Below are 19,970 nucleotides of genomic sequence, written 5' to 3'. Positions count from 1 at the left end.
AGTTGAGTGATTTTTTTTTTCACGAATCCAGGGGTGCCCACAGGGGGGGGGGGGAGGGATTATGACGCAAGTTGCGCCATCAAAAATTTTGGGGCGATTTTTTTTTTAAATTTATTTATTTAAATTTATCTAAATTTATTTTTAATTTAAATTATTCATTTTATTTTATGTTTATTTATTCAGTTTGTGTGTGTGTGTGTCATTGGCGTAGCACAGAACTTTTCTAATAAAATAATAATTAAAAACAAATAAATAAATAAAAATATTAAAAAAAATAATAATAATATTAAAAAAAAGAAATAAAAAAGGGAAAGAGGGTTGAGATTTTTTGGGGGGAGGGAGGGGAGTAGCACCCCTGCACGAATCTCTCTCTCTCTCTCTTTTTTTGTGAATGATTTCAATGAATCGATAAAGGAAAACCATTTTGTATGAAACAAGAATTTAATAAATTAATCGCTGTTTTCCACTAGGCGCTTTTTTAAATTATATACAAGTACATAATTTATAGCGATAGTAATTACCATGCAAAACACAATAGGTATATTACATTGACTTATCATGATTCGTGAATGAAAGTGCTAATTAAAAAAACTCGTTTTTGTTTTTTAAGTTATCGTAATTGAAATACTTTACTCAATTTGAAGAAAATAAAAGAAAAGCTGTAGGGTTTTTTTTTTTTTTGTCAGATTTTTACGAGGAAATGTTCTTAGCATGTTAGACCTCTTATACCTTCAACCATTTCATTGTTCGAAAATTAAAAAAGAGCTTACGCAAACGCTATGCGAAAACACGCAAATGCAAATTTCGTGCGCCTCTCTTCGGAAATCATTACACGCGTGTGTTTTGCTACTTCTAACCATTTAGGTAATCTACATGCTTGTGTTCGGCATTGAAATGAACCAAACCCTAGAGGGCTCGAATTCCAATCCGGTTGTTCTCAGCCTCACATAAATCACTGCCGGCGGGTGCGAGGAATCGTTTATGGAGCACGTCAGGGCCGCGATTATATGATGGATTCGGTTCCTCCGTCCAAAAGATTTTTTTTAAAATTATTTATCGGATGCGTGGGTTTGTTTTGGAACTGACACGTTTCAAATATATATCAATTAATATTCGCAATTCAAATAGGCTATATGAGACGCTGTATTCTCTGCCCAATGGCTGCTGAAAAAGGTGAAACAAAGACCCATCCATCTACGTAAGGATATGACTTGTCCAATGATATAGTGCCTAGAAAGAGCACTATACCAATGAGAAGTCTACCTTGTCCAAGCAATGTTGAAATATTTTACGTCTTTTAATGATTTTGTAAATCAACGCAGGGTGGCGTATTCAAGCTCTAGAACAGCGAATGACAAGCTTCTTTGTCAAATTAATTCCTACACTATATGAAAGTTGCTTTCTTACTGAGTAACATAGGCTTATAATTCGAAAAAAAATCCGATAAATAGTTCTTTTTTTATTCCAATTTAGGCCCAAATTTCACATAAATTCCTGAATATGGGAGTGAAAAATTACTTGCACTTATTAATACTATATCTTGTTGAAAAGGGTAGAATTTTCCGCATTCTAAACAATTTGTATCAATGCTCAAACTTAATTACGGCGGGAGTAATTTGCGTTTTTAGCTCGAACTTTTTTAGGCTTAGCTGAAATTTATTCACTACTTTCTTCATTAAATCTATCAATAAAACGTAAAGGAATTGTCCCGAAGTTTTCTTTTTGACTCCATTGTTAAAAGCGACATATTTACTCCAGATCTCTCTCGACTTATGGTCGAAAAACTTAGCTTCTGTCTTCAAAGGAAAAAAGTTGCAAGCGTTTTAAAATCAATTTCGAAAAATGTCATTTTGATTCAGGTTGTCAACCATTTTATTTTCGCGTTTTCACGGTTACGCTTTTTGAATACATTGTTTCTTTCCTCTTTTTTTTTTTTTTTTTTTTGCATTTAATTTCTTAAACTTATTTTATTTCGTGTTTCCATGATTACGCTTTTAAAATCCATCTTCCGCATTTTAATTTCTTAAAAGTATTTTAATATCTGTCGTCATTGTTTGGAAGGGTAATTTTGCATGGTGGTTTTTTTTCCCTTTTATTTAAGCCTGATCGTTGAATATATGTCACTAGACACAATTTTTATTCTCAAGGTAGACCGGGAAGAGCCGGGCAACGCAGCTCTTAATATATAAAGATTTGAAAGCTACTGTTAATGTGATTTTATACTTTTTTGTTTGTTTGGCCAAACATTCATTATTGTCAAAAAAAAAAAAAAAAAAAACCATCCGCTTTACTCGCAAAAGGGCTGGGTTCCAATAGCGTGGTCGCTTGACGCGTTAGGTGCTGAGCAGGGTTCAGTCTAGGATCATTGTTTTAAAGCAACCGTAAATGTAATTCATTATTTTGGCGGTTTGTTTTGAAAGAAAAGAAACTTTTGATTTGTTTTTATCCGAGTGAAATGTACGACATTTTCTTCTTTTTTTCTGACGATGATTTTTGAATGTTCCACGGGATGTTTTTTTGCTTTTCGTTAGACGGATGGATTATGATAGCGTAGTTGCTGGGCGAGTTTGGAGATAAACAATAGAGTTATGGAATTATTTTTACATTTGAAAGATATTATTTTGTGTCTTTTTTTGTTTATTTGGCGAAATATTTTAAATTGCAGTAAAAACCGCTTCGCTCGCTAAATAGATTTTTAAAGCAACTGTAAATCTAATTTAATGATTTGACGAAAAGTTTTGAATTTCAAAGAAACTTTAATAGTTTTTTTTTTTTTTGAAAAGGTGTGTACGCATTTTATACAAAGAAAAATGATCATTTCACATCAGAGGGGGAGGGGGCGTCAAATATTTTTATTCAACGGACTTCCATTAAATTTTTAGCACGGGCATCGCTGTGCGGGTACTGCTAGTATATATATATATAATAGAGAGGACGAATTTTTGTGTGTTTATATGTTCGAGGTAATCTCAGGAACCACTGCCCCTATTTGAAAAATTCATTCACTGTATGAAAGATGTCTTCTCAATGAGTAACATAGTAGGTTTTTTTATATTTTTTTAAAGGTGAGTACGCATTTTATACAAAGAAGAATGATCATTTCACATCAGAGGGGGAGGGGGCGTCAAATTTTTTTTATTCAACGGACTTCCATTAAATTTTTAGCTCGGGCATTGCTGTGCGGGTACTTCTAGTATATATATATATATATATATATATATATATATATATATATATATATATATATATATATATATATATATATATATATATATATATATACACTCACAGTAGATAGTAAGAAAAATTAACATAAACTTCAGTTTAAACCTGGACAATACAAACTAATTAAATTGAATGAAGCTTCATAACTCAGTTCAATAGGCGCCACAGGCAGCACTTTGATACGGGTAGACGATAAATTTAATAGCAATATAAAACTTGAACAAAAAGGAACGTAAAATTGAATCAAAATCCCAAAACTCCCTGGGGCCTCATCAGGGGGTTACTCCCCGAGGGTAGGGAAAATACCTTAAGATGCTTCGTGAGTGCTGCAGGCGAAATGCAAAAAAGACAGCACTAGTACCCCGACATCTCTCAATTCAAGCAAAGGGGGATACCAGAAGTCAAAAATGTAAACATGACAGAAATTAATTGAACATTTTCAAACCAAAATACAAGCATCACAAATATTAATTAGAAGTTCTTCAGAACAAATTCAAACTACAAGAAAACACAAATGAACTCAAATGCAAGAGGAAAAACATTGAAAGAACATTAACAGAGAGATAGGCTAGAGTGCCGTGAGAAAATTCGAATTCTTCAAAGGATGCCGCGACTCGGAAAAGTTTGAGAATCGCTGTTATAGGCAAACTTCTAAGTCAAATTTTAAATGTTGAACTTTCTGTTGTTCAAAAGAAAGCGATCTAATAAAGGACGTACATATAGCAAGAGACAAGAAAAGAAATGTTGAACTTAGTCTTTTACAGATCAAAACAGAATATTTTTCTCTTGTCTTCTTAACTAAAGAAGGGTCAATTCAATTTAAATAAACAGAAGAGAAAAGGAGGGTGGAGGAAACGCTAAAAAAAGAGAGTTTCAAACATACTTTGAATATTTTCGAAAATATGTATATATAACAATTCACGTACGCACATAGAAGTACCCACACGGTGCTGCTCGTGATACGATTCTTGGAAGCCAATTTGGCAAAATCATAAAGCAAGTTTAAAATGATCAATTCGGTCTCTCGACGCTAATCAAATTAGTACCTGTCTCTACTAATTTGTATCCAACCCTTGTAATTGCCTTATGGAAGATTTTTATCACTTCTAAAATATAAATTATTGAAATGTTATTAATCCTTTCTCCTTGACGCTATCTTTATAAAATGAACTCTCTTTGAATAATTAAAAAGTTTGGAGGGCGGAAGGAGTGGACAACATGGCGCATTTATCTCGTGATCTTTTGAATTATTTGATGCCCACGTTTTGTAAATGATTCGTGAGTTCTACTGCGAATCTGTAGTTTCGAGCAAATAATGCCACCCCGTTCACAACAAAATGCTCAGGAGAAAATATGTTGTTAATATGGCTGAAAGATATCACATTAGCCAGCACATTAAGTTGATGTGACCCTGGAAAGTTTTTGCTCTTCCTGGTATGGATGTAGTTCTTATACTTTCCTGTACCCAGTCATTTGGGTGAAGTTATCATCAGATCGTTTAGATTAGACCTGCGTGGTGGTTTAGATCAAGCAGAATGTTTCTCCAATGTGGCCGTAGTAAAGATCCCAAAGATTAGAAGTGTAACGCTTTTGGCAAATCATACGGTACTCATCTACAGCGATATGGAATCTCTAAGCCAAGATTTTTATCTCTTATACTGGTTTTATGTTATTAGCTTGAGATGTTGTGATAGTATAATATTTGATGATGAATATTTTCAAAAAGAAACCGATTTGAAATTGTGTGATTCCAACCATTTTCCTCGTGTACGATATCCTATATTTGAAATAGGGTTTCCAATCCCGAAATCCCGAATCCTGCGGGATTCCGCAGGATTTTTAGCGAGATTCCCAATCCCGCAAATTTTTTTTTCATTCAAGTGTTTTTCAGCTTTTGCCGCTCATAAAACGATTATTTTCACAAGCATCATCTGAAGTTTGAATCTTCTTCGTATATCTACAAGAAGAGCAAGTAAAACTGTGTCTCATATGACCAACAGTGGATTTACCATTTCAGAGCACATTTTTCTGAGAATGAATTGGTATTCTCATTCGAATTTTCAATTTTCATACGTTCAGCAATTGAAAAAATGCGTAAAACTTATAATCATTTTAAAAACCATCACTAAAATTTAAAATCCAGTAAATATTACGCTTAAAAAATAGAGAAAGTGTATTATATATTCTTAAACCCGCTGAGTAGCCTGAATGCAATGTTAGAGCACTTCTTTAAGCTTTATAGTAATACACTCAAAACTTAAGTTACAAAAAGTGCACTCCGAAGAAGAAAGCAATGAAAAATCTGACATTATTTATGTATTCGGCACGACTTTAAAAGGGGTGACAGGTACTTGTATCGAACACAGGATGATTTTCATTACAGTGCAGTAATTTAAGCTGCTCAGGAGCATGCACAGAAATTTTGGGGCCCGTCACAAATAACTTTTACGCCCCCCCCCCCCCTTCATATTGTTTAATCCTATATTTCACCCATCATTTGAAAAATATTGGGCTCCCCTTCAGCCTCGAGGCCGGGACAACAGTCCCCCCCCCCCGTGAAAGCCCCTGAAGCTGCTCATGTTTTTGAATTCCTCTTTGAAGTGAGAGATAAAACTAGCAAAGATAGCCAAACACTTTTACTGAGACTGAAAATGGGTGAAATGGTGAAATCAAGCAGTATTCACCCCTCGTTGTAATGAATCAAATTCCCTGATGCAGTGAACAACGTTAATGAAGCAACAAAGGTATTATTAATGCAAGTTAAATTGGATGCAGCAAACAACATGTCCAACAGACATCGGTTTTGTCCGAAATTTGCAGTTCTTGAACAAAAACCCAGCATAAGAAAAGAAAAATCTATTTCAGAAGATGAAGTTAATGCGAATCTTTTTCTCACTCTTCCCAATTTCTTAATTTTAGTAAAACCAATTGCAGTGGAGCCACAGCACGAGTTTTCACCAAGCGCATTATTTTTAGAGTAAAAATCCTTTACCATCCCATACGAGCGGCACACTTTTGCTTACCAAACGATAATAGCTAATTAGGATCTGACTTTGTAGTGCTTTACAATTGTTGTAAGGAATTCACGAAAACTACTGATTCAAGTAATAAAAGCAAACCATCCTAAAAAGCACAACTTTTTCTCTTTGTCATAAAATTTTAACTTTTTGAAGAATGAAGTCAATCCCGCGGGATTGGAACTTTACAATCCCGAAATCCCGCGGAACTGAATTCGGCGCGGGATTGGAAAACCCTAATTTGGAAGATGGTTAAATTGCAATTCTCGCGAACATCTAGACGGAACGGTGACTAAAATTAACAACTTGGTTGGTCTAAAACTTAATGGAACGGATTTCTGTTTAGTTCATCGAATAGCTTGATCTCAGGGTTGACCGGATTGGATCAAGAAATTGGTCCAATCAAGAAATTGGATCGAGATTGGAAAAAAAAACCCATTGGGTTAGACCCAATGGGTTTTTTTTGTTGAAAAAACCCATTTAAAAAAAACCATTTTTAGCTCACTTTTGGGTTTTTTAAAATCTTCCAAGAAGTTTATAAAAAAAATTAATTTAAATACTTTCCCAATTTAAACTTTTTTATTTGTTCTTCACCACAGCCAATGGACATAAAAAATTAATTTTGAACTTTAATAGTATTTTTTCACTCTTAACAGCATTAAAGAATACTTCAAAGATTTTAAATAAATATATTTAACTTTTTTCTTTAACTGGTCAATAAATAACTCAAATTATCTTGACTAAGTCTTGTCACGGCTGATTTTCTCAATATTTGTAGATTAACGGTCGAACAGAAAACAGAATAAGATGTACAGTATTTTCATTATCTTACAAAAAAAGTTTAATATTTCTTACGCTGTGCACAGAAATAGAAAAACAGGCAACATAAAATTCAAAGAAATGTCTTGATTAAGCTAGAATTCAGTAAAAAGGGATTTAAACTACTTGAGGTTCTACAGTAGTTTTGCATAACAAAATGAAATACTATAAAGTAAAATACAAAAAAAAAAAAAAAAAAAAAAAGTGTAGTAATTACAAACAAACAATAGATTTTATCTCTCGAGAAGTAACTTTGCCTTAACTGTTGATAATCATGGAAACTAAAAAATCTGAAACTTCACCATTCTTGGGTTTTGTCGTCTTTTTTACTTTTCTTCAGAAAATGTTGAATTTTCCAGCTTTTTTTACCCCAAGACAATTTTTTTGCTTTGTCCATATACTTACGCTACACTATGCTACAAGTACCCCACATTTTCCCTAAGAAAAGACAAAAAAAAAAAAAAAAAAAAACACATTTCTTTTAAAAAAACCCAGCTTTAGTTGGAGTTTTTTTTTGGGTTTTATTTAAAAAAAACCCGGGTTTTTGCCAACTCTGATCTATTTCTTGAATAAGTAGTTCATCAGTGTGGTCCAACCCTCGGGCTGCATGCGACCCACCTATTCATTTCTGTTGTCTATTGTCCTTTTTGCTGAAAAAGTATTTTAGTTCAATTTGGAAAAAAAAAAAAAAAAGTCGTTTAAGCTTCTTACTGCGAAATTTTTATTCGTTACCCGGTCCAATCGGCAGAAAGGTTTTAAAAAAAATCTATTGTTCTGTAATCATGTTCGGAACAATGCTTGCTAATATGATTTTTTATATTACAGTACATTTGTGACTTTATGATTTTTTTTTATCATTTCAGGGGCAAGTTTGCGACTGTTCGCCGCTGCAAGCACAAAGATTCTGGTATCGAATATGCCGCCAAGTACATGCGAAAACGCCGGAGAGCTTCTGACGTGCGGCACGAAATTTTGCACGAAGCTCACGTCCTGGAGTTGAGCATCCAGCACCCCCACATCGTACAACTGCACGAAGTGTACGAAACGCCTTCTGAAATAATTCTCGTCCTTGAATTGTGAGTATCATGGTTTAAGGTGGTATACGTTTCGATGGGAGGGAAAAATGAAACTTTGATTTGTGTTTGACAGCTTTAGGGGAAAGAATAATTGTTCTGTCACTTAGACGGACTTCTTCGAACGATGTGGGTTTTTAAAATTGCATCCACATTTTATAGTATACTTGACATCAAAATGTCTGTAGAGAAGACTACTCTGCTGGCAACGTTTCATGTCAGTATTCTTGTTGTTGACCTGTCCGTAGTGATTAAACAACCAGTAGCGTAACTAGGGGTTGGCAGGAGTGGCTCTCGCCAGGAGCGCAGCAGCCAGGGGTTGGGGCGGCATTTCGACTGATTTAAAAGTTTTTTTTTTTAAATCATAGAATTTGAAATATTCTTTAAAAAAATTGAAAAAAAAAAAAAAAAAAAGAGCTAGAGGGGGTGTATATATACACACATACATAACATCTAATGAGAAGGGACATTGGGCATAACTGCATAACTGAAAACAATTCTAAAAAAGAAAATAATTTAAAAAAAAATTACATTGCTGCCTCCTATTTGTCGAACATCAATCAATCAAAATGTTCCAAAAAAAAATTTTTTTTTTTTGGAGGTCATAATGACCTCTAATGACCTTCCATGTGGGCGGCCCTGGGAGGGGGGCGCAATTTCTTTAGTTCGCCAGGGGCGCTAGACCCCATAGTTACGCTATTGTTAGCAACACGGAAATATTTGGTGTCATTGCCTCGAGGGGTTGAACTTCTTTTATTTACAGATAACATAATAGAACAATGATTTACAGCAGAAAGAGGAAATAACAGCTACGACACCGGGGGAATCGAACCTAGGTCTCCGCCATAAGAAGCCAAGATTCTACCTCATAGCCACGAAGACACCCTATTTCTCTTGTCATTTCACAAAATGAGTTGGCAACACTGAACCCAGTTAGCTCATTCCATTATTTAGTAAATTGGAAGTTACTGTTTGGAATCATACTTTTAAATGCAAAGTAGAAGCTGTTGCGATCTCTCGTCCTATGTTCAGTGCAATATACAGGGTACCTACAAATTAGCTGGCCAAGGGTCATCTATTTTGTTGATGAAAAACTTTGTAATTGTTCCGTTTGTTTATGAGGAGAGGTTTTGGAGAACGAATCTCTCCCCCTCAAGTGCACAACAGAAGTCAAACTGATCTGACAGATTTTTAAAATCTGCACATAATCGAGTAAAAGTTTGCTTGTGATGGAGCATCGCTCACCAGAAATACAGAAAAATATAATTATGGATAATTGTCTTGAAAGCTAAACAGGTATTGCTTTTAGTTTTTAAACTCAGTAGAAGAGGAGGGGGGGGGGGATGAAAGTTACTTATGAGTGTTGAGCTAAAAAAGAACGAAAATAATAAAGGTATGCATATCAACAAGCTAAATGGCGGATTAAAGCAATTGTTCTTGAGTTGTGTTCGTTACCAGGACGGTTCTTCGTAGTTATCTTTACCAGCGGTTCTTGAAAATTTGCATTACACTACAGATTTCATGTGTAAGTTCATTACTCGTTAAATGGTTTTGGTTCTTTCGAACAATTGCGGACAAAATTAAAGTGCAATATTTATTTTGGAGGACTCTGGTTCTGATTACATTTTGAGTAAAGAAATTTTTTTTAAGTTGTTAAGTTCAAAATTTAGTAAACAGTCTACGTTTTCCTGCATGCTCAAGTGGACTAGTTCTTAAGAAAAATATAAATTAAAAAAAAAAAGAAAACTAGAGAGAATATCTATGTAACTTTATTTAGACTTATACTGCAGTTGTGCGTAAAATCGTTAAAGGTTTATTGAACAACCAATATTCTTAATTCTATCAACAAAGTGGTCAAGAATCAACTTAAATGTAGTGTGTGCGTCACAGGCAGGGTTCGAAAATATCCGATATTTTGATATATATCCAATATCAGCCAAAACTGAAGTCTTCAAAATAGTAAATGCATCCTCAAATCACTCTTTATTTTCTTACTAGCTGCGTCGCCCGGCTTTGCACGGTCTACCTCGGAAATAAAAGTTATGTGAAGTGACGCGTGTTCAACAATCAGGCTTGAACAAAAAAAAAAAAAAAAAAAAAAAATCAGTAAAATTTTGCGGCAAATTGCGGAAAAATAACCAAAAATTAAACATTTTAAATCTTCCGATTACAGGAAAAGCCTTAAAACAAAAGCCAAATTTTATTTCTTCATGTTCGAGAAAAAAATGGCAACAGATCTTTCATCTCAATGATTTTCTTCACGCTCACATACATTTTAATAAAAGCATTGTTGCGGAAAGTTGAGATGAAGCACTGAATAATAATTTAAATGGAGGAAAGCCTTCGAAAAATAGGGATTTGATTTTGAAATCTAAGAGTCATAATTAATAGTTTTTAATTGATATCTCCGCTAATTATTATCGGAGGATTATGTTAAATAGCCAAACATGAAGACGGGAAGATGACGAATCCATCGATACCTGGTTCGATGGTCAGTTCACTGTCGTTCGGGAGAAGAAGCTTGGACATAGATAGATACTCAGATTTTATATGTATAAGATATTATTATTATTACAATATGTATACTTAAAATTAAGGTTCTTTCATTATGTATATCTAATATTTCGTTTTACATTTTTATCAATTTTAACGGATTTAATTTAGCATTAGCTGTTTTACTCATTTTTCTTCTGTTAGCTACTTTTACACAGTTATATTATGATTCAGAAATTAAAAATATGCATCTGTCGCTGCAGAGTTATAATACATTTCTTTTTTTCTGACCAACATGTAATATTTAATTTGGCACTTTTAATGTGAATCAAAATTGTAACATTACTGATAATTGAATGAACATAAAATGAAAAACAATACTTTGCTGCATTAATGATGTATTAATACTCATAAAAATGTAGTACATAACTTTTTGGTTATTTTAAAAAATTAATGAACAATATTACTGTTAATAATGTAATTTTTATATTGAAAATACCGTAGTTGAAAAAATAAACATCGAAAATATCAAAATATCATGATATTTTCAAAATAAATATTGGATATATATCGGCAAATCCTGGTCATAGGTTCATTGACAATTTTAAACAATGATAGCAAAATGTTTGAAATAAACGGAAAAAGAACTAATTTAGAAACAGAATGAATAGCTTTTGTCTCTCTTGATTGTTTGACTAGCCCTGAGCGTCCTCTACTTACACCAACCAGGGTTTTACGGGTTACACCCTCAGAACAGGGTTAAGAACGCAGTTCGTCTTTCATAACTTTTCATCTCTTCATAAACCATCCCCGACAATGAAGCACCCCTGATGGAGTGTCAACGACATATGTTTGAAAGTCAGTGTTGATGATTGCGTTGTAACGTTTAAGAGCCGAGAAAAGTGATAAATAAAAAGAAAATGCTAGTTTTCGCGAATTTCCTGACGAGGAACCAAGGAGTTTCCAATTTCGAAAATACGATTGAAAAGATAGATTTTGTGTGAAATAATTGGTTCATTTTTAGAATTGAACATATTTAAGATATAAACTATTTTCATATGATGTCTTGTGTCAGTAGAAAGAACGAAAGTACACATGATAGTGTACGGCGAAGAATCGGAACTCCGTCTATTACAGAACCATCATTGACGTTATTCCCGCAGTCGTCACGTGAATCGAGTACATTGACATCTTGGATTCAGTTATAAAGCCCGGTCTGTGGAACGTTGCGTCCATTGCCTACTTTACTGCCCACGAGCCATAGTCTAGGTATAGGATCTAAAGTCTGTGATCAGTTGTGGGAGAGTCGATAGAAATTTAGGATGGCCCATTCTGCACCACGAGAGAGCTTCCACCATCACGGGCGAGTTTCGATGGATATGTCCCAAAATAAAAAGTTACGCATCTCACCATCGAAAATATTGGGAAATCTTTATAAATGTTTTAGCAATAAAGTTTTAAAACCCTGCTTTATCCTCGATTATTTTACCCATAGACTAATAATAAGAGTAGATCGAGCTTTCGCATTCTTGCTGATGAAGAAAATTGGTTCGCAGATGTATGATGTGACTGGTGTGGGGGTTTGGCGAAAACTTTGGCAGCATGGTTGTTAGATGGCGGCATTATATATAGTTTGGCACTCAACATGTATTTTAAGACGGAATTGATTTTTATTAGTTTTTTTCCCCCCAGGTGCAGAGTTTGAACTGTTTTTCTTTTAATAATAAATTATTTTAACATTAGTAATTAGTTTTGGATAACAGTTTCCAGTAACTTTTATTTCATTTGGAACTCATCATTTTAAGTGCAATGTTATGTGTTGACTAAAAGTATTCGCCGCAAACAAGTTGAAACAAATTACCGTCTATATTAAGCTGAAACATACTGCCTATACTACATTTCTTGCAATAGTGAAAGAAATTAGGGGATACTAGGTTTCTAATGAACGCCGAAGGAATTTAGCATTTCAAACATTTGCTTTCTACGGAAGTTGTCCGCCGTAAGCTATACTAGATAGTAGTCAACTTAGAAATCCGCCACTGTAGTAAACTAAACACTGAATTATTTTCCCACTTCACTTTCTTAAATCAATATCATAGAAATAAGGTATCTTCTCAAAACGAGTTTGGTATTTCAAACTGTCTAAACAACGTCTAAACATTACTAAACGGATGTCACCACAATTAATAGGGATCAAATTTGACAATCTCAGAAATTTCAAAACTTCAACATAGAAATACGAATTATTTAAAGACAGTATGTGTACATAAAAGAGAAAACTAAAAATCAAGATTGTTTTCAGTTTAAAAGGGGGGGGGGTGTTTCAAATTGGCGGGGAAAAATTGTCGCCAACATTGAGACTAACTTGCTAACACGTAAAAACCTTTTCAAAGTGCATTTCACTTCTCTGAAGATAAAATGCTTCCAGAAGCTAGCAAAATAGTGTATCAAATATATTCCTATGTGTTTTACTGATATAACTTAATATTTAATAGAAATAGTTACAAGTTTCATAGCGAAACATGACTCGAAAAAGAAAAATTGCAAGAAATTAAATAAAATGTAATATTAATAATACTGCATACTTTGTGAAATGTTACAGCTAATCCTTTTACATATTTTTCTTTGCAAGGAAATGCACAGCAATAGTGAACCATTTTTCTTGCACTTGAGTGTTTTGAATATGAAATTAAATAGCGCTTGGCAAACATGATTTCTTATATGGAAGATGTCGTCTGCAATGATCAACGCCCGCCGTTGCTAGGATACACACCAGTCACATGGTTTGGTTTGTGAGCAGCAAAAGGGTTGCCATAGCTCGGTCTACTCTTATTATTAGTCTATATGATTTACCCATTGAATGTGAAATTCCGCCGAAGTTGTTCGTGTCTAATTCTTGCTTCTTTCTGTCTGCAGGGTTCCCGGTGGCGAATTGCAACGAGTGCTGGACGACGAGGAAGTTGTTCCCGAGAAAGAAGCCTCCCGTCTCTTGAGACAGATCCTGTCCGGGGTCTGTTTCTTACACGAACACAAAATAGCACACCTCGATCTCAAGGTGAGAATTTGAAGAACTAATAACTTTTTTTTTAGTACTAAATACTGACCCTCGCTTTTAGGCTTAGCAGTGTGCGCAGTCTTTCAGTACCACGACTGATGATTGAATTGGCAAAATATGTGAGTGTAGAGGGGTAGCAAGGGCGGCTTCAGTTTGCAATACCGGGATACCGAATAACGGTATTTTGAGCAACTTTGCAATTTCGTAATACCGGTTTTGCTGAGGTAAAATACCGGTATTTTCGGTATTAGCTGAAAATAATAAGTTGTTTATAATTAAAGAGTTTTAGTAAATATCTACTTATATTTTAAATGTATATTTATTTTTCCATGATACAAAACCAAAATCAATCTATTGATGTAAAAATTTAGCTTCAAAAGCAACTAATAGAATATCATTAAACAACTAATAGAATATCATTAAACAAAAGTAGCGGACAGATTTCAAAATAATATTGTCATTATTAGATGGTGATTTGAATCATATTTTCGTGCGCTTTCGAGCACCAAGTTTTTGTTTTTTCCATTTTCCTGATCCCTCACTTTCCGTTTTATAAAAGTTAAAATCGAGTGTAATTTTGATTGCATTTGTCCCTTGAAACATTTATTCCAACTATATTGAAGTAATACTTTGATTTTTTAAAAATATATTTGTTTCAACTGTACTAAATTTTGACAAAAACTTTTTCTTGAAAGTATAACAAATGGTATTTTGTTGTCCCCAGTATTGGTTTGTTGTCCTGTCTCGCTGTTTGGCTTTATACTTGGAAGATAATATTTTGAAATTATATATGTAGTGCCTTAAATTTTGCATAGAGGTAAAGCTTAATCAATTGAAACATACTTTAAGATATTTACACAATTATAACTGTAAAGAATGTTGATGGAAAAAAAAAGCGAAAACTAATAAGAGAAACTAACAAGATCAAATTCAGTCAATTTTATCGTAAATTTCAAACCAAACTGCTAATAAAAAGCAAACACAAATCTCTCCTGTTCAAGAGACAATGACGTTAATATTGGAAAAGTATCGTCTCTCGGAAAGAAATTACAACTAGCTACACATTTAAATAATAATAATAATAATAATACACACAATACAAAAGAAAAACACACACACACAAAAACAGTCATCCAAAAATAACCACAAGAAAAAAGGCAGAACTATTTGAAGGTGAAGGACTTCTAGACAATTAGGGACAATTAGGGGAAATGAATCCCACAATGTTAACAGTATCACCGACCTGCGTGAATTCAGAAAGAGTAGTTTCAACAGTAGGAAAGTTGAGCACTAAAATGAGTGCAAGGCTTAGACAATTCTATTATGTTTCATCATTTTTTTTACTATTTATTGATTTTTTGAAAATGACATTAGTTCCTTCATTTTATATTTGTTCACAGTACGTTTTCATAAATAATACTTTTTTTTTGTACAAAATTATAAAGTACGGCAACGAAACAACATGCTTTCAATCATTTTTTGAGAAATTTCAAATACTAGTATTAATACCGGTATTCCGGTGTTACGTTTTAAAAGTACCGAATAGGTATTGAGTTTTCGGTTCGGTATTGCAATCCCTAGAGCGGTTATTATTGAAATATGACCATACAGATCGAAGAGTATATCGTAAATGTAATAGTTAAGCACAAAATTGGGGGTCTAAGGCTCTCCCCATGTAATTTCTCGAAAATTGAATTTCCCAAAACGCAGTTTTTGTTAAACTTTTGTCGTTGGGGGGGGGGGGTAATATGACCCCTTAATCCCCCAACTAAATTAGTGCTTGGTTGAAAGTTGGGTTTTTTTCTTTCATTTTTAAGAAGCAACGGAAAAATTAATTTCGATTGTATCACAGTTCATCCTTTTCATTTGGTGCTTATTTTCTTAAGTTATTAATTAATTTATGTGATGTAAAGAGAACTAACTTGGGGAAAGTTTTCTTACTTTAAACCGTTTTCTAGGGAAAAGGTGCGCTTATGTACGTAATCAGATAAACATGGGGAAACAACAAAGGGAAGTGGGGGGGGGGGGAATCACACTGAACTATTGGTGTTAAGGAGCCCCATTTAGTACTAAACTCTTTGGACCAAACATAATACAACTTCATGAAAAGTTAAATTATGTTCTACTCAGTGTGAAAACTGCAAAGCAAAATATTAACCATCTCTGTTTTGGACGATGTAAAGCATTTCCCATATACAAATCGTAGGAAAATAGTTAACAAAATTGGCAGTTAGTAATGTTTACTATATGTTAGCGGCAATCCGACAGAGTGGTGCTCGACAGTGTCATTGTCGTTTGATTATGCGGCATGTAAAAAATCCTTCGAGTGTTTGTTAGGCTTGGAGTTAGTTCTCTCGGCAAAATTTAAGTCCTAGTGCAGTTTCGCATGGAAGTGAGATGAGATGTCTCCATCTAGTGAGAAAACTGGGCATCAAAATTCTCGTGGTAAAATATCCGCCGACTGTGGTGCCACGTAAAAGAATGGATGCTATATCGAGGGATCGCAATGGGTTTGCAAAAAGTTGTGCCTCTAATTGAGCCTCACTAGAAAAATGTTTGCGACAAAAAAGAAGGTTACCTGCAGAAAAGTAAATGCTTGCCCGAGCCGTTGGGTGTCTTCAAAGAAATACACAGTTGGATATGTATTCCAAATTTGTCGCATCATTATTTATCAGCTTGGTAATATTTGTTGTGCCTTTTTGTTCCCAGTGTAGCTATTTTTCTTTTTCTGAGTTGTAAAACACCTGTTTTGCTATTGTGGCGTACAACCTTCCACTCTGTCCTTTAAAAACTGTTAGGAATACAGTTGTATAGGTACATCTCTTCAATATTTCAGTATTCGAAATTCATTTTTGTTTTTAAGTGCTTAAATTAGATTCAAGCGCGGGTCCAGACAATTTTCAAGTAGGCAACGATTGATTTTTTTTTACTTATATCTTACTACGCATGTCATTCATATTTGTTTGGGGGGGGGGGGAGGCTGCCACAATATTTTTTTTAAACAACTAAAATGTAGAGATTTAGACTGGGAGGCTGGAGGTCCCCGAATGTACTCTCCTTCTCCGTTACTGAAGGTTCTAAAATTGCATGCGTTAGAACTTTCAACGTCGTAAGAATTCCGAGAGAATGTTTCGAACATTTTCCAGCTTCAACGAAGATCGTCAAAAATTTTGCTTCTTGGAACTTCAGTTCCGAAAAATTACCGAAGGAATGTCCCTAAACCCTATCCCTTCCCCTAATGTCATTAAAGATGGCCTGCACTCGCGTTTTCAAAACTTCGATTACGAAACATTGCCGATTCAAGGCCCCCATCGCCCCTCCCTTGTATCCGTCTTGATTAGATTCGATTTCAAAAAGCGATGTTGTTTATTTATTTTTAAACACAGTATTACATGTGAGTTTTATAGATGCTTTTTTGAAACAATAGTCTTTTCAACGTTTTTAAAAATGAAACAAAACGTTCTGCTTACCCCATGAAATTTTGAGCGATTCATTTCAAATAATTTCAAGCACGATTTAATCTTCGTCATTAACGTGCAGTCAAGCGTAATGGAAAAATGTAAAGTGTTCCCTGGAAAAGTTCTTTTCCCGTTACAATGGAACAAACAAACCGCGCACGATTTCATCATGGCGTGACGAAACGTTTTCCAAGGCTTGAATTACAATGAAATACAACGCATCACTTTCACTATCTTGTAGGCAGAAAATATATGATATTCCTTTTAGAGTTCTGAACCGAGCCGTTTCTGAAAACACTATTCAAAAGGTAAAGGGTCCATTTACTTTCATTGTTGTAATTTCGTAGGCCGAGGTTGGTAACTACGAAGTAAGAACTAGGTAACTACACATTTGGAAAAATAAAATGTTTCACTGTTATTGAAAGTTTTTTTTTTTTTTTTTTCGATTGAAGACATAAATACTTTCAATTGAATAAAATTAAGTAACAACTACTTTAAATCAAGTCTTCACATATTCCAAAACTCGGAGGGGGCATGAATTTGTAGAGCCTTTTTCAAAGCAGTTGGGGGAAAACAAACTGAAAAGAAAGGGGTACTAAACTAAAGTGTCCTGAGGACATTTGATTTTATAAACCGGCATACCTACATCAAAAAAAAAAAAAAAAAAAAAAAAAAAAGAAGAAAGATTTTGAAGTTTAAATACTTTAAAAACGAAATGAATTGCTTCATTTATTTTTGTCTTAAGTATTTTTTTGGCAACTTAATTTGGCACTGAGATTTCCTCATCTTCTGAGACCGATTCCTCCACTTCTTTCCGTTTCTTTCACCTTTATCAACTTTTTACGTAGGATGTCCAAAAGTTTGATTTTATAAAACGGCGATAGTGTCATATTGATTTTATAAAAGGGTGGTTTTAACATATTTTGGTGTTGCAGTGATTCTGTTCGTCTAGATTTGATTTCAAAAAGCGACTGATTTTATTATCCAGTGATTTTATTATGGCGGGTGCTGTATTATGAAATTGTTTTATTTATTTTTTGTTTCATTTCATTTATTTACTTTACTTTATTTTTCTTAAGTGCTCATTTAATGGCCTGACTACCCCACCTTTTTTTCATTTTGAAACTGTAACGTCGATCATTCCGCCGATTTACAACCTTTTCGAGGAAACAATTGCGCACTTACAAAAATGGCCCTTTTCCCCATTTAATGTGCTAAAGTTAAGAGGTGGAGGCATAATGTAGCAATATACCATGTGTGACACCTCGGGTCATGTCATCGAAATTTGCTTGGAGTGAAAGTCGTTGAGAGGGGGCAACGACACCATCTCTTTCTGTGAGCGCTATTACATATTCAGGCGAAGTACACGAAACGTATGTGTTCCAACAAAAGAGGGTTGTTCTTCCGTAAGCTTTGCGTTTGTGCAAGAGGAAGTTAAGCCTAAAAACAAATGGTTGGTACTTGTAAGAGAATGGGAAGGGTCAAGCGGTCAAGTGGGACCGACTCAAGCGCGGACAATGCGAGTAGATGTAAAAAGAGTAGTAAGTTTTTTTATTGCAGGAAATCAAAATGAGCTAAAGCCTTTCTGGAAGTAGCGGGACCCGGATGTGTTCTGGAAATGACGTTCGATTTCCAGGTTTGTCGTTTGATGCGGAAGGAAATATCATAGGTGTGTTTGTTTCATTTCAGACATGGGATAAAATAGAAAAGGTCAGCCTCCTCCCCAAAGATGTGTGCGGTATCTAAGCATTTATGAATTCCTATAAATTCTTTCTGCGAAGCAAAATATGCGTGATTTATTTCGTGCAAGAAGTGTGGTGTCACCATATACAATGATTCAGTTGGAACTCTATTGTTAAAATATCAAAGTACTTATTGTAAGACCTCTCTAACCTTAACAAGGCTTTTCAATTGCATACAATTCATGTAGAAGCACTTCTTAGAAGGTACACATTTCATATGAGGACTGATTTATCAAAAGGGAATCCATTTTCAAAAAATGTTCAGGAGGTGAAAAAAACGAATTAGGGTTAGAGCAAAATGATATTATCTTATTTAGGTACAGAATTGAGACCAAAAGCATAGCAAATCATGACCCAGAGTGAAAAATGTTTGTATAAAAATAAACAAAGAGATATCGACATCTTAATTTTGGATATGTGCCCTTTTGAACAACAACATGAATGTTGAAAATTTCAATTTCACCCAAACCCTAATGTTTCACCTTTTCAAATTCTCTTATCAAAGCACTTAAAGCTAAAAAAAGTGGATTAAAATTTGAGGGTTTTGGACATGTGTTCTTTTGAATCTAAAAGTCTTTGTACTAAAGATTCATTCAGGATGTGTCACCTTTTGCTCAGAATAAAAAGTGTGGAGGACGGATTTGTTACTTTTTGATTGAAAAGTCAAACTTTACCCTTAAGTAAAATAGGATTTGAACCGTTTGAACTTCTTGAGAGTAAGTGATTTGATTAAGATCATCTGAAAGATTTAGAAAATGTCCTAAAATGAGTTTTTCTAAAAAGTGGATATGTTCCCTTTTGATAAATTACTCCTCCTATATTCCAACTATATGAAATTCAAACCTCAATGCTTTCAAATTGAAATATGAATAATAATTATACATACTTCAATTCGAAAGCAACTTCTTGAAACACAGCTACATAAGTTATTGTAAAACTTTGTTTCGAGAAATTATGCTTTCTTCCGTTCGGCGATCAAAATTTCTTACATGAAATTGAACTGCGTGCACCTGCGTTGCACGAACTGCAAAAAATTAAGCAATTGCCGATCAGAAATTATACATGATTTCTAAAATAATGACATATAT

General features: G+C 34.2%; 1 protein-coding gene across 1 annotated transcript in view; it reads left to right on the top strand.

Annotated features, from left to right (window-relative positions):
- Positions 1-19,970, top strand: part of LOC129225533 (serine/threonine-protein kinase 17A-like) — a 195,815-nt gene that overhangs the window by 145,063 nt on the left and 30,782 nt on the right. Inside the window, exons 3-4 of the mRNA XM_054859969.1 lie at positions 7,925-8,137; positions 13,544-13,682. Of these exons, the coding sequence (XP_054715944.1) occupies positions 7,925-8,137; positions 13,544-13,682 (352 nt within the window). The remainder of the gene's footprint in view (positions 1-7,924; positions 8,138-13,543; positions 13,683-19,970) is intronic.

Source organism: Uloborus diversus, chromosome 7 (assembly GCF_026930045.1).
Source record: "Uloborus diversus isolate 005 chromosome 7, Udiv.v.3.1, whole genome shotgun sequence".
Classification (NCBI taxonomy): domain Eukaryota; kingdom Metazoa; phylum Arthropoda; class Arachnida; order Araneae; family Uloboridae; genus Uloborus; species Uloborus diversus.
This window is presented reverse-complemented; position numbering and strand designations above follow the sequence as displayed.